This window comes from Idiotropiscis lumnitzeri, chromosome 20, assembly GCF_059441095.1.
Source record: "Idiotropiscis lumnitzeri isolate Australia: NSW breed Sydney's pygmy pipehorse chromosome 20, RoL_Ilum_1.0, whole genome shotgun sequence".
Taxonomy (NCBI): Eukaryota; Metazoa; Chordata; class Actinopteri; order Syngnathiformes; family Syngnathidae; genus Idiotropiscis; species Idiotropiscis lumnitzeri.
Window position 1 is genome coordinate 10,391,800 of NC_142410.1, and position 12,336 is coordinate 10,404,135.

The following is a 12,336-nucleotide window of genomic DNA, read 5'->3' on the forward strand; positions in this document are numbered from 1 at the left end:
TTAACATTTTTGGTGTCAAAACAACCCCCCCCCCCCTTCCATCCCATCCCGGCACCTCGTTGATGTAACCCACTAACCCAGAAACTCATGATAACAGCCGTGAGTCACTCACGCAAAGAGGCAGACGACATTGTTTTGTTTACTGTTCCTTTAACTGTTAAAAAAAAAAGGTTTTCTTTTTTTTTCCGCCCCGCAGACGCCTTCGCTGCAGCGCCAGGACTCCGGGCCGAGAGGCATCAAGGGAATCCTGAAGAAGAGCCGCTCCACCAGCGTGGAGTCCGACCAAAGCGAGAACTCGGCGCACGAGTGCACGCCGCTCCGGCAGAGCAGCGTCACGCTCAGCCACCACGAGAGCGACGACGCCGAGGATCTCCGTCAGCTGGAGCTGGAGGAAGATGTCGAAGACGACGACGACGACGACGAGGAGGAGGAGGAAAACGACAAAGACGACGACTCGTTCCTGGACGACGTCACGGACGGAGGCGACTTCAGGCGACGCGGCGAGCGCAGCAGCGGCAGCAGCGGCAGTTTGGAGGAGATGCGCAGCCCCTCGCCGGACGGCAGCCTGGACGTGACGTCCACCGAGGAGATGGACAGCTTGGACGGAAGCCACGGCTCGTCCATCAGGCAGAGGTCTCGGAATGCTTCTCGAAATGAACCGCCGTAAAATGACACATCGCGTAGCAGCGGGTCTGGAAAATAATTTACATTCACGCCACGGCCGTGATGGCCTCATGCAGCCGTCCGAAAATGAAGCTTCAAATTTGCTTCATGAACCAGTTGTTGTATTTTTTCAAAAATGTTGAACAGAGAGCGCCATCTACAGGAGTCCAAAAATACGACAAGTGGTTCATGAAGCAGATTTGAAGCGTCACTGACGGTCTGTAGTTTTTCACCGTAGTTTGAGATGCTCGATCGCAGCTCGTTCATGAAAACGAGGCACAGCGTGTGATATGGAAATATGGCGCATTTAAATCTTAAAACGTCAGGTTGTGAATATTCAGGCCAAAATGTTTCTGTGGCTTCGAGTTGGCGTTTTTATGAGTGGGGGCGGTCCTTGGAAAATGTTCTCCCTTGACCCGAATAGTTTGAGCTTCGTAGGAGGAACCTTGCTTGGTAACTTGAGCCCAAATGGATGCCGATAATTATCGCGGAAGGAAAACGATGGCGATTAATGATCAGAAATATATCGGTACGTGATGGTAATGCGACGCACGTGACTCACTTTGACGCGCTTTTGTCGTCTTTGCTCAGACTTGCAGAGGTCAGCGGCGGTGACGGCGAGAAAAGGGAACGGACCGAGAAGCCCAAACCGTCGGAAGTCATTCAGACATCGCTAGCCGATCGCTTCACGCAGCTCCACGATGCTGAGAACGCCTGGAAGAAAAAGGTGCCCCCCCCCTTTTTTTTTTTTCGTTCTTAGTCTACATATCACAAGAGCTGCGAGCTTAGATTTCGTTATCGGGTAGACAGCTTAAAAAGTGGGAGTGGGAAAAAAAAAAAAAAAGAACTCCTGAGCATTGCCGTGTCAGCTTTGTCGACGAGTGTATTCCCCTCACCTTTTGTGTGGGAAAAGTAACGACTTGGCTGAAATGTGCTTTGTTCTTGAGCCGCTTCCAGGAGGGTGAGAGATTCATTGGGCTTTGGGGAAGTGCAAGACTTTTGGGAGTCTGCTGCCAAACATGCAAGATTTTAGCTGGCCTCTCATTGTGCAAACAAAACTCCGGCACACCTGCGAGCCTTTCAAAGTCGCGCTTGCTCCCCCTGCTGTTTTTTTTTTTGCCCTCGACTCGCCTCTCAGCTCGAAAACGAGCTTTCTTGCCGAATATAGGCTTGCGTGTTAAAGCGGCCAGTGAGCGAATTTGTGGAGGTGCAAACGCACGGCTTTGTTCACAGTCGGGCTGGTTTCCGTCCAAGCCAGCGGTGGAATGGTAAAAAAAAATAAATAAATAAAAAAAATAATAAATAAAAGGCAGCCTAATCACAGCGCATCGGTTTGTCCGAGTTTAGTTTTCGGCCGACAAAGACTGCACTGTTCTCTTAATTAAGAGACAAACGTTGACTTTATAAGGTCCAGCAGCAAAAGTAATTTTATGATCACAGTCATGTCTTGACTTGTGAGTTTATTTTTGCTCTGAAATGATTCCCCCGCAAATTAATTTCGTCTTCTAAACGCTCCACTTTGAAATAAATGGGAAGGCTGTTCATTCGTTCCAGTCTAATAAAATCAACACCAGCATTTTTACGACTTTTTTTTTTTTAAATGAATAAAAATGACGCATTATTGTGAAATATAAATAGAAAAAAAAAAGTCTTGAGTCTAATTAATCTTTGTATTGTCTTTGATGATTGTGTTAAATGTATGCATTATTGGAAAAGAAAAAAGAAAAAAAAAAAATTCTCCAAAGTGCAACTTCAATATCATCAAAAAAAAAAAAACTAAAACTCCGCTTTTTCGTTCGGCTCTCCTGCCTCATCTGCGGCTCGTTTTGCCCACGCGGCGCGGACGTTTATTGCTCTTTCCTTGACGTGTGGCCGAGCCGGGAAACGTAACATGCTCGGAACACCTCGCGTCCATCCCCCGACCACCTCCAGATGTTTCCTGTTACCTCCGCGCCACTCTCGTGCCGGAGAATTTTCATTCGAGCTCCGGATTCGTGGCGACAAATCTTACGTAATGCCGTCATCAACGAACCTGCTGTTGAATTAAACAACATTTTGAGTTGAGTTGGAGTTCACGTCTCTGGGATTTATTTTCAACCGCCGCCGAAATGAATTGAAAACGTGGATTGGGGAACATGGGAAGTGCGTCAAATTCCTTCAAGATCGAGCTATGACTCAGCGATCGGCCGGCCGGCCTGTCAAAACATCGTCTGCGCAGTGTGCAACTTCAGAGATAACAGTCGCCCGAAGACAAATGCTCTGCTGCAAATCTCCCCGGAGTGTTCACTCTTGGATACTTTAATGAAATAAAGATGCCTTCGGCGTGCAATGCAATGAAAGAAAAAAAATCAATACATTTCTGATGTGAACATTGACAGTTTAAAGCAGGGGTGGGCAAACTTTTTGATTGGCGGGCTTCAATGGCTTCTAAAATTTGACAGAGGAGCAGATGGATGGAGTGTTTTGGTCACCTCACCTCATCGGAGAAAAAAATTAATTTAATTTTCAATCATAAACATTACCACAATATATGTTTTTGAAAAACATTAACAAGCTTTATTCATTGAATTTTTGTCAGGTTTGGCGGGCCGGATTAAAACGTTTCACGGGCCGCATGTGGCCCCCGGGCCGTAGTTTGCCCACGCCTGGTTTAAATGTTTAAAAAAAAAAGTGTGCATTCATTTCCCCTTGATTTCCTCTTGTCCTTGTTCTCGCACTTGTTCCATTCTAATGTTTTCCCGTGTTCATTCCCCACTTTTTCCTCTCTTGCCGCCTTTCCTCCCTCTTTGCCCCCCCCCCTCACATCTTGTAGCACCCTCCCTCCCACCAGACTCAACCTCTTTCTCTGACTTTGATTCCTGCCTGTCAACTTTTCTCAGTGTCTCCAGGTGAGTACCCCCCCACCCCCACCACCACCAAAACCACCACAAGTCGTGTGCCATTTTCAAAATTTTCAACCTAAAGCTCCATTTTAGAAAAAAAAAAAAAAAAGGTGCCGCCATCAAAGCAAAAATTGGCACTTTGATTGAAATCAATTCCGTACACAAGTGATTTTTGTTCAAAGGTGGGTTGAGGAAAATGATAAAAAAAATCAACTCTCAGCTGTCCCTCTTTGATTGGCTGCCGATAGACGCGTCGGCACTCTGCAAGCGTGCGCGAAGCATTAACGTCCATGCGACCGTCACGCGCCGAGAAGCCTCAAGCCGCTTGTGGAGGTCTCGATTGTTAAATGTTTAGGTGGAATGACGACGAAAAATACAAAAATTGGGGGTTAATTAGGAAAGATTCCTCAAATGTGCTTTCAATGCAGAAAGTGCTTGCTCATCGAAAAAAAGAGAAAAAAAAAAAAGACTCGCTTTGATGCGAAGGTCAAGTGTTGTGGCGACTGCGTGTGTGTCGTTCTGATTAAATGTATTTCTTTGGCGCCAGTCCTGAAAATCTGTTTCCACTTTTACCTTTTGATTTATTTTTTTTTTGCGCATAAATTCAAAACACACTGGGCCAGTTTTCGCCGTGTTGCTCAAGCCGGTTCATTCGCTGACCAAGCTCCATTCACGCCAAGTTGTCCGAAATCAGCGAGGCGCGATCACGAGGCTGACTCACGACGACGGTAAATCTATTTGGTGACTTCCTGACTGCTGCCAAGATTAAACTTTTGACCTCCCAGCTGCATCGCGCACCCCCCCCCCCCCCCACCCTTCACGGTTATTCGTCTTCCGTCCTCGACATGAAATGAAAAATGCAAACGGAGTGCTTAAAAGTTGACGACTGGATTGTACTTGCATTTGAAATTAAAAAAATAATAATTCAAGCCCAGTAACAGTTTAAATGTTTATTTCAAAATGACAAAAAAAACAAAAACAAATTGAACAAACGAGTATTGTTTTATCCACACTGTGAAATATGAAAAAAAAAATATTATGCTTTTAGGTCGGGATGTTTTTTCGGACCAATTTTTTTTTTTCTGACCGACACCAATACGAGTATTTGAATCCTCACCGATACTGAGTGCCGATACCTCTGGTATTTTTCATATCTAATATTTAATTTGACACACTGACAAAATCTTGTGAACCGACCTTTCGGTCTGATGCTAATTCGCTGATGTGTCAAACTGCTGCGGTGTAGAATATGTTTAAGTATCGATTGCTGTTATCGGAAGCATCCGGGGAGTACTCGATACCTTAAAATGAAGTCAATATTGGTCTGGTCCCGATTTCCTTTATTATTTTTTTTGCCTCATAAATAATTGAATTAAGTGATTGCAAGTCACGGTTGGCATTTAAAAAAATAAATAAAATTCCCAAGCGGACCGTGGTTTTGTTTTTATTAAGTGCATGTGATGGATTTCAGGCTGACAAGATCTTTTAGTAACACAGACGTGCTTGTGTTGTAACATCCACTTCACGTCAGATTGACAAGATTGGCTCATTTTTCCGAGCGGGGGAACGTGCCCTAATCTGATGCCACATTGACATCATCTTGGCTGCCGTTCACCGCCGGAGCGCCACTTCTTTTTTTTTTTTTCTTCTTTTTTAAATACGGCAGACATCTGTCGATGTTTAACTTGGCCCGTCTGGCCTTCGCGCTAAAAACGGTTTACAAGTCGGACTCGGACGAATGTCTTTCATTACTGTCAGTTACTCCCACGCAGCAACACAAGCGTGCTTGCGGACTGTCACGTATGAAGCGCTCACTTCCGAATATAGTGACTCACGTGTTCACATTTGGCACACGTGAACTTTTGCAACTTTGCGGGATCTGTTTGAGCGAGAAGGTTGTTGCAGATGATGAAGACGTGTGAGGTTGTAAAAAGACATTTGGGGTGATAAAACGCTTCAGAGGTGAAGAAGTGTCTCGTTGGTTATCAAAACTCGGCTCCCGGCAGTTTTGGCTGATTAACGGCTGTTAATTTGTTTTTGAAGGGGATTCGGGCAGCAGAAATTAATCAGCGAAAGGAAGTATTGGGTGATGAACTGCAGGAATTTGGAACGTTCCGCAACATTTTTTTTTTTTTTTTTTCGAAGAAAGCCTTTATAGCTGTATGCCTGTAAGAAAATGTTTATTTATGCAAAATGAGTGTGATTTTTATTTATTTTTATTTTTTTTGCATTTGTGAGCAGAAGTCCAGCGTGGATGCGTCGCCCAAGATGTCGCTGGCTGACCGGATGAAGATCCTCAAGGACAAAGAGGAGCAGTGGAAGAGCAAAGGCAAAGGAGCGGCCAACGACTCGGTTCAGTTCACCGTCGCCGGACGCATGGCCAAGAGAGGTAACGCTGCCGAAGTTGCGGCTTAAGGAGAGGCCTTGTTGCCTTGTAGCTGCCACAAGATGGCAGCAAAGCACTTCTTTCTCGATTAGCTTTCATGAAGCTCCTCCCGCCTCACTTTGACTTAGTTTCTTGACCTCTGGTGGGCGCCAAAGCACTATTTCTACGTTTTTATTGTTTCATGTTTGACCAGGTCTAGCGACCGACACAGGAAAGGGAGAATCCCGTCTGACCCCCATGAAGAAGTCCAACGCCACACCTGTGAAGCCGCTAGAAGGTAGTAAACACTCCCCCTTCTTATCGCGCCACCAAATATTATATATATCATTAAAACATTGGCGACGTTTGATTTCTCTGCTCCAAAGAAATTTCCAGTAGAACGGATGTCAAGGTGGAAGGAGACAAAAGGCTCGACAAACTTGAGTCCTTCCTGGATAAACTTCACAGTAAAGGTTTCGCTCTTCCTCGTGTCCTTTTTTTTATTTTTATTTAAGAATACAAATCAATTCCAAGAACCAAATTGAAGCCACGCGTTCTCGTTCCACCCTCAGGCACGAGCAAGAGCAAGCCGTCCACCATCGAAGTGACGGCAGAGGCCGAGAAAGAAGTGATGACCTTGGACGATGACGAGACCTTCGGCAACTTCTACAGACCCATCTCGCCCTCGGTCCTCCATGACGTCATCGTGACCGAGGAGGACCTGAGCCAGATCCAGGCCGACTCGCCCAAGTCGGTCCGATACAATGGCCACGTCCCCTTTGAAAGCCGTACTGACGGATGGCGTTCTTTCCGCCTCAGGCTCACGTCAGCGGTGGCCAAGCACAAGCGAGCCGTGCGACCAAACAGGAGGAACCAAGGCTCCAGGAACCCTCTGCGAGCGCTGGCCGCACGCGACGACATCCGGCAGGTGTACACGGAACAGAGGCTCAACATCGCCAAAGTGGAGACCAAACGGATCCAAGTGGAGCGCAGTAAGAGATTCGTCTTAATTGAAACGCAAACTCTTCACGGTCTGATCTTGCGCATCTTTGCCGTGCGTCCACCTAGTGGCCAAACACTCCAACATGGCCGACGTGGCCTTGGCGGGCCTGGCCAGCAAGGAGAACTTCCGCAAGGTCAACCTGCGCAGCGTCAAGTCGACCGACGTCGTCACCAACAACAGCGCGCTGCCCTTCAACAAGCTCATGCTCATTCGCATCAAAGGTCAGCGACTGCGGCGAAGGTCTTTTGCGGAATTTTTGGAACTCATCCCAATGGAAAGCCGCCTCGTGATTTGACGGAAATCATCTCCGTATCATTTTGGCTGCGTCTCTGTAGGTCGGAGGCATGTGCAGGTGCGCCTGGTGGAGCCCGCATCCAAGTCCCTAAACAGCGGCGACTGCTTCCTTCTCATCACGCCCAAACATTGTTTCATGTGGAGCGGCGAGTTCGCCAACGTCATTGAGAAAGCAAAGGTAAGCTCACGCCCGCAAGTGTCACCTCAGCAAGCGCGCCAACGCCGCAAGTCTGCTCTGCAGGCGTCGGAGATGGCGTCCTTCGTCCAGGCCAAGCGGGACCTCGGTTGCAAAGCCTGCCAGGTGACGGTGCTGGAGGAGGGCATCAACGCCGAGAGCAAATGGGCCAAGGAGTTCTGGAGTCTGCTGGGAGGAAAGAGCCAATATGCGGGTACGCGCGGGCGTGTCGGAAGGCGGCTTGGGATGGATCAAAGTGCTTCTCAAAGAGAGTCACAAAAGAAAGATGACGGAGATGATTTAAAATATTTGCGTACATCGTCGCACACACGACTGAATACTACTACGACGACGGGAATGTTTTTTGGGGAGGGGGGACTGCTAACTTATTGGACTTACTCGGCGTTTGCCACTGTGACTTGCGACTTGCTTAAAACTTGAGTCTGACCTCGTGATGGCTAAATGAAGCTTCAAATCTGCTTCATGAACCAGTTGTCGTATTTTTGGACTTCAGTAGATGTTCAACATTTGGGCTGACTTGGCATTTTTTAAACCCTTCATTTAAACCAACAGCGCCATCTAGAGGACTCCAAAACACAACCACTGGTTCATGAAGCAAATTTTAAGCTTCACTAGTCCGACGTATGTGAGCGACTCCCACCTCTGCTGCTTAATGAAGCTTGTGAGGATGGCCGGTTCTCAGCGTGAGCGTTTTAGCTTCATGGTTGCGTCCTGACCCCGAGGCTTGTCTGGTCGCCCCCCCGCTGCTCGGCACGTATGCTCACTCTGCTCCCCCTGGTGTGCGTGTGCGTAACAGGGGCCGGAGAGCCGGAGGAAGATGAGCTGTACGAGAGCGGCGTGTTGGACTCCAACGGGGTCTACAGACTGCAGGGAGACAAACTGGTGCCTCACGAAGACGCGTGGGCCTCCATCCCGAGCGTCACCTTGCTCGATTCGCAAGAGGTACGCGCTTGGCATGAGGTCGCCACTCCGATAATTGTCCGGTTGGTTTCGCTCTCATTGCCGTTTCCGCCTTCCTCAGGTTTTGGTGTTTGACTTTGGCGGCGAGGTGTACGTGTGGACCGGCAAAGACGTGCCTTTGGGAGACCGGAAGGTTGCCGTCAAACTGGGCAAACAGCTGTACAGCGGCAGCTACGATTATAGCGACTGCAGGGTCAACCCTTTAGATGCCTCCTGCACGAACAGCGACGTGCCACCGTGAGTGACGCCGTCCCGACTTTGAGAAGCCACGAGTGTTTGCTGCCCCTAGTGGTGTTCTGGTGCTATTACGGCAAGTGCTCGCCACACCAGCATGAACACGGCTAACTCACTGTCCACTCGGCGTTCAGGCAAGGAGAGGGTCGCCCAAGCTGGACTCTGTTTGGCCGCCTGTCGGAACACAACGAGACGTCCCTGTTCCGAGAGAAGTTCCTGGACTGGGCTGAGAGGAGGAAGGAGGAGGCGGCTTTCGCTGAGGAAGTCAAGGTGCGGGCGGATTTTCTTTTCGGGTTCACTCCGATTTGGACGCAGAGGTCGCTCATTGTCTGTCGGTAAGAATCCTGTTTTTTTGTTTTTTTTTTAATAATTCTATTTGTTTGTTCAGAGCCCCGTCCACTCCATCGCCGGCTCCTCGCCCGACTTGGACCTGCAGCCGTGCGACGCCAACGCGCTGCTGGACAACGAGCCGCCGCCGGTCAGGACGGTTCTGGAGGGCGTGGACGTCCAGCGGGGCCACGGCGTGGTGCGGACGGAAGACGGCCGGCAGGCGGAGCTGTCGACGGTGGCCGTGGACGCCTGGCATATTAAGGAGTACGGCGAGGAGGAGGTGCCCGAGGAGAGCCTGGGACAGCTCCACGAAGGAGACACCTACATCGTCCGATGGAAGTACTCCATCACCACGCTTGGTGAGTCGAGTCCCAAATTGAAAATGGGATGGGCTCTTTACGCAGCCTCAGCAGCTACCCACGTCCCAACTTTACCGCTCACTGAATCCGCTCATTTTTCTCGCTCTCTAGTGGGGAAACGGCAAAAACCAGGAGAGCTGAGTGCCGGCGTTCCGGGCAGGGAGAGGACGGCTTGCTTTTTCTGGCAGGGCCTCCGCTCCAGCGTCAGCGAGAAGGGAACGTCGGCGCTCAAGACGGTGGAGCTGGGCAGCTTCAGGGGCTCGCAAGTGGGTCTCGACCGCCCGCACAAATTAAAAAAAAAAAAAAAAGGATCTCTCGTGATGATCGGCGCTTTCGAAAATGGATGGAGGGATGAATTTGTGAAATGTGCTCGATTGCAGGTGCTGGTGAGCCAGGGGAAAGAGCCTCCCTGCTTCCTCCAACTCTTCCAAGGTGGCTTGATCATCCATAAGGGCGGTCGAGACGACGCGGTCAAAACTTCAGGTCAAACGGCCAACAGAAAATCTACTGTGAATCCTTCATCAACCACTAGAGGGAGCCAAAGTGCCACACTTGAGCGTCTCTGCTCCAGCGTAATCTTTTTTTTTTTCCGTTTCCCGCAGGAGGTTGGCGGTTGTTCTGTGTTCGCGGAGAAGCCGAGGTGGAGGCCATGCTGCAGGAGGTGGAGTGCAGCGGCGCCAGCCTGCGCTCGCGGGCCGCCCTCGTGCTGCTCCACGCCCGAGAAGCTCGTCTCTACATGTGGCACGGCTGCAAAGCTCAAGCCGGCGCCAGGCAGGTGGCCAAGAAGGCCGTAGAGCGACTGTGCCAAGGGTAGGACGTGCGCACGTGGACGCGGTCCGACACGGCCCACTGACGCTTTCCGCTCCGTTCCAGCTGCCCGTCTGAGTTGGGCCTGAAAAGCGACAGCGCCGTGGAAGTTGAGGAGATAGAGGAAGGAAGTGAGCCTGCGGAATTCAAGAAGGTTCTTGGCTTGCAGGACAGGAAGGCCTACGACTGCATGCTTCAAGGTTTCGCGTTTCCGCCAAAGTCTTTCCCAAACTGCATTGAGCCAAGTCACATATTTTGCTTTGGAAAGAGCGCAGCGCAACATCCCGACAGTACAAAAAAAAAAAAAAGTACTGTAGATACAGAGAATACCAGAAGGAAAGTTAAATTTTAGTCAAAATGGCGTGACATCACACATTTACGATGCCAAACCACAAAATGTGCATGGGTTCATAATACAGTAAAAAAAAAAAAAAAAAAAAAAAGCAATATAGCCGTTGACCATCATTTTTTATTTATTTATTTTTTTCTCCATTGGCTCCTAAATTGACTTCCTCACAGGTTGGGACTTACAGTAAATATTTCTCCAATTCACAACATAAGCATTGAATTACAAGGCTCGTCCGTCGGCTGCTTTCAGACCCCGGCAAGTACAATTACACCCCCCGGCTGTTCCAGCTGAGCGCCAGCTCGGGCGTCTTCGAAGGGGAGGAGCACCTGTACCCCGCCAGGGCGACGGAGGGAGTCATGGCCATGCCCTTCCTCCAGGAGAACCTCTACTCGGCACAGCAGCCCGGTAAGGCCGCCGCCCGCGTCTGAGTGCTCCTCCTCACGTTTGCTCACGTTTCCCCTCGTTGCAGCTCTTTTCTTGCTGGACAACCGCATGGAGGTGTACCTGTGGCAGGGCTGGCAGCCTGAGGAGGAGCAGTGCACTGGCTCGGCAAAGATGCGCTGGGACAACGAGAGGAAGTGCGCCATGGAAACGGCACTGCACTACTGTAAAGGTCAGCATACAATCTTTGGATGTATTTTTAGAGATATGCATTTAATAGTCTTCCACTACTGCACTTGTAGAAAAGAGCTCTCGGCGCCCCCCACAGGCGTATCTGGTCATGGCAGGCTGTGAGCCACTCACCTTCACCAACATCTTCCCTTACTGGAAAAAGGACCCCAGCATTGCCTCCAAGGTGACGATTTAGTTTCTTCGTTGCAAATCCAATTTTTGACACTTTCTGCATTTTTTTGTTTTGTTTGTTTGTCCAGACTGAGGGCTCCAAAAACAAAGTGACCTTAGTGAAGGAGGTGCTGTCCAAGCTCAGTAAGCTCCAATACTCCATCAAGGAGCTCACCGGGTCGCCACTGCCCGACGGAGTGGACCCTCTCCGCCTGGAGGATTATCTCTCCGACCAGGACTTCAAGGTGGGAAAGTGGAAAAAAATAAATAAATCAAATCAAATTTACGTCCAGCCAACTTGTAACATTCGGCTCACAATTTGTTGTCTAGAAACTTCTGGAGATGAGTCGGGTGGAGTTCAACGCGCTGCCAAACTGGAAGCAGAAGAATTTGAAGAAAAGCAAGGGGCTCTTCTAAAAAAAAAATAAAACGTTTTACTTTTTTTTTTTTTTTTGTATTCCAGAAAAAAATATCCCCTCATTTTGTAAAAGAAATGTACAATTCTGTATAGACTTTTCTAATGCTAATTTTAGCCAATTAATCATGTGCAATTTTGAATTAACCTTTTTTTTTGTTCTTCTCTTAGTATGTAATATACAATCACTGTATTGTTTTAATCAAATTGTTGTTTTTTGTTTTTTTTATTTCATTTTTCTTTCCCCAACTGTCGTTGGTGAAGAAAGCGAGCTGCCTCTTTTGTCACTTGAGGCCTTGCAAAAAGCCGACAATTGTGCTTCTACAATTTTCTAATGTGTCATTTAGTGGGTGGTAAATAATTGAGGATATTTTTAATCATCTTGAGTAACTCAACTGCTTCATTGGGACCAAATGAGACTCTTTTTTTTTTAATGCTTGCCAACAGTGTTTGCGTCAAAAGTATTAATTGTATGTAATTGTGAGTGTTGGTGTGTGTGTGTTTGCTCATCATTTTTTTTAAACATGTTATATGTCTGTCGCATGACTTCCTAACCACTGTATTATTTCTCTGCAATATGATTTCTTTTTTGTATAAAACAAATATATATGGATGGCAGTTTTTAGCATTTTGGGCACATGAAAACAAGCGTGAATAAAATGTTTGTTTAAAAAAAAAAAAAAAGATAAAACAGTA

At 48.2% G+C, this 12,336-nt stretch overlaps 1 protein-coding gene across 3 annotated transcripts in view; it reads left to right on the top strand.

Moving 5' to 3' along the window:
* Positions 1-12,314, top strand: part of svild (supervillin d) — a 29,714-nt gene extending 17,400 nt beyond the window's left edge. For all 3 annotated transcript variants that reach the window (XM_088284519.1, XM_088284520.1, XM_088284518.1), the window contains 23 exons: positions 197-633; positions 1,255-1,390; positions 5,787-5,934; positions 6,125-6,208; positions 6,297-6,383; positions 6,483-6,660; positions 6,730-6,902; positions 6,979-7,134; positions 7,249-7,385; positions 7,449-7,596; positions 8,200-8,345; positions 8,425-8,600; positions 8,732-8,867; positions 8,986-9,286; positions 9,398-9,552; positions 9,667-9,769; positions 9,889-10,096; positions 10,160-10,293; positions 10,692-10,847; positions 10,912-11,055; positions 11,126-11,238; positions 11,315-11,470; positions 11,556-12,314. In XM_088284519.1, the coding sequence (XP_088140645.1) occupies positions 197-633; positions 1,255-1,390; positions 5,787-5,934; positions 6,125-6,208; positions 6,297-6,383; positions 6,483-6,660; positions 6,730-6,902; positions 6,979-7,134; positions 7,249-7,385; positions 7,449-7,596; positions 8,200-8,345; positions 8,425-8,600; positions 8,732-8,867; positions 8,986-9,286; positions 9,398-9,552; positions 9,667-9,769; positions 9,889-10,096; positions 10,160-10,293; positions 10,692-10,847; positions 10,912-11,055; positions 11,126-11,238; positions 11,315-11,470; positions 11,556-11,642 (3,699 nt within the window). In that variant the 3' untranslated portion in view covers positions 11,643-12,314. The remainder of the gene's footprint in view (positions 1-196; positions 634-1,254; positions 1,391-5,786; positions 5,935-6,124; positions 6,209-6,296; positions 6,384-6,482; positions 6,661-6,729; positions 6,903-6,978; positions 7,135-7,248; positions 7,386-7,448; positions 7,597-8,199; positions 8,346-8,424; positions 8,601-8,731; positions 8,868-8,985; positions 9,287-9,397; positions 9,553-9,666; positions 9,770-9,888; positions 10,097-10,159; positions 10,294-10,691; positions 10,848-10,911; positions 11,056-11,125; positions 11,239-11,314; positions 11,471-11,555) is intronic.
* Positions 12,315-12,336: the final 22 nt, after the last annotated feature.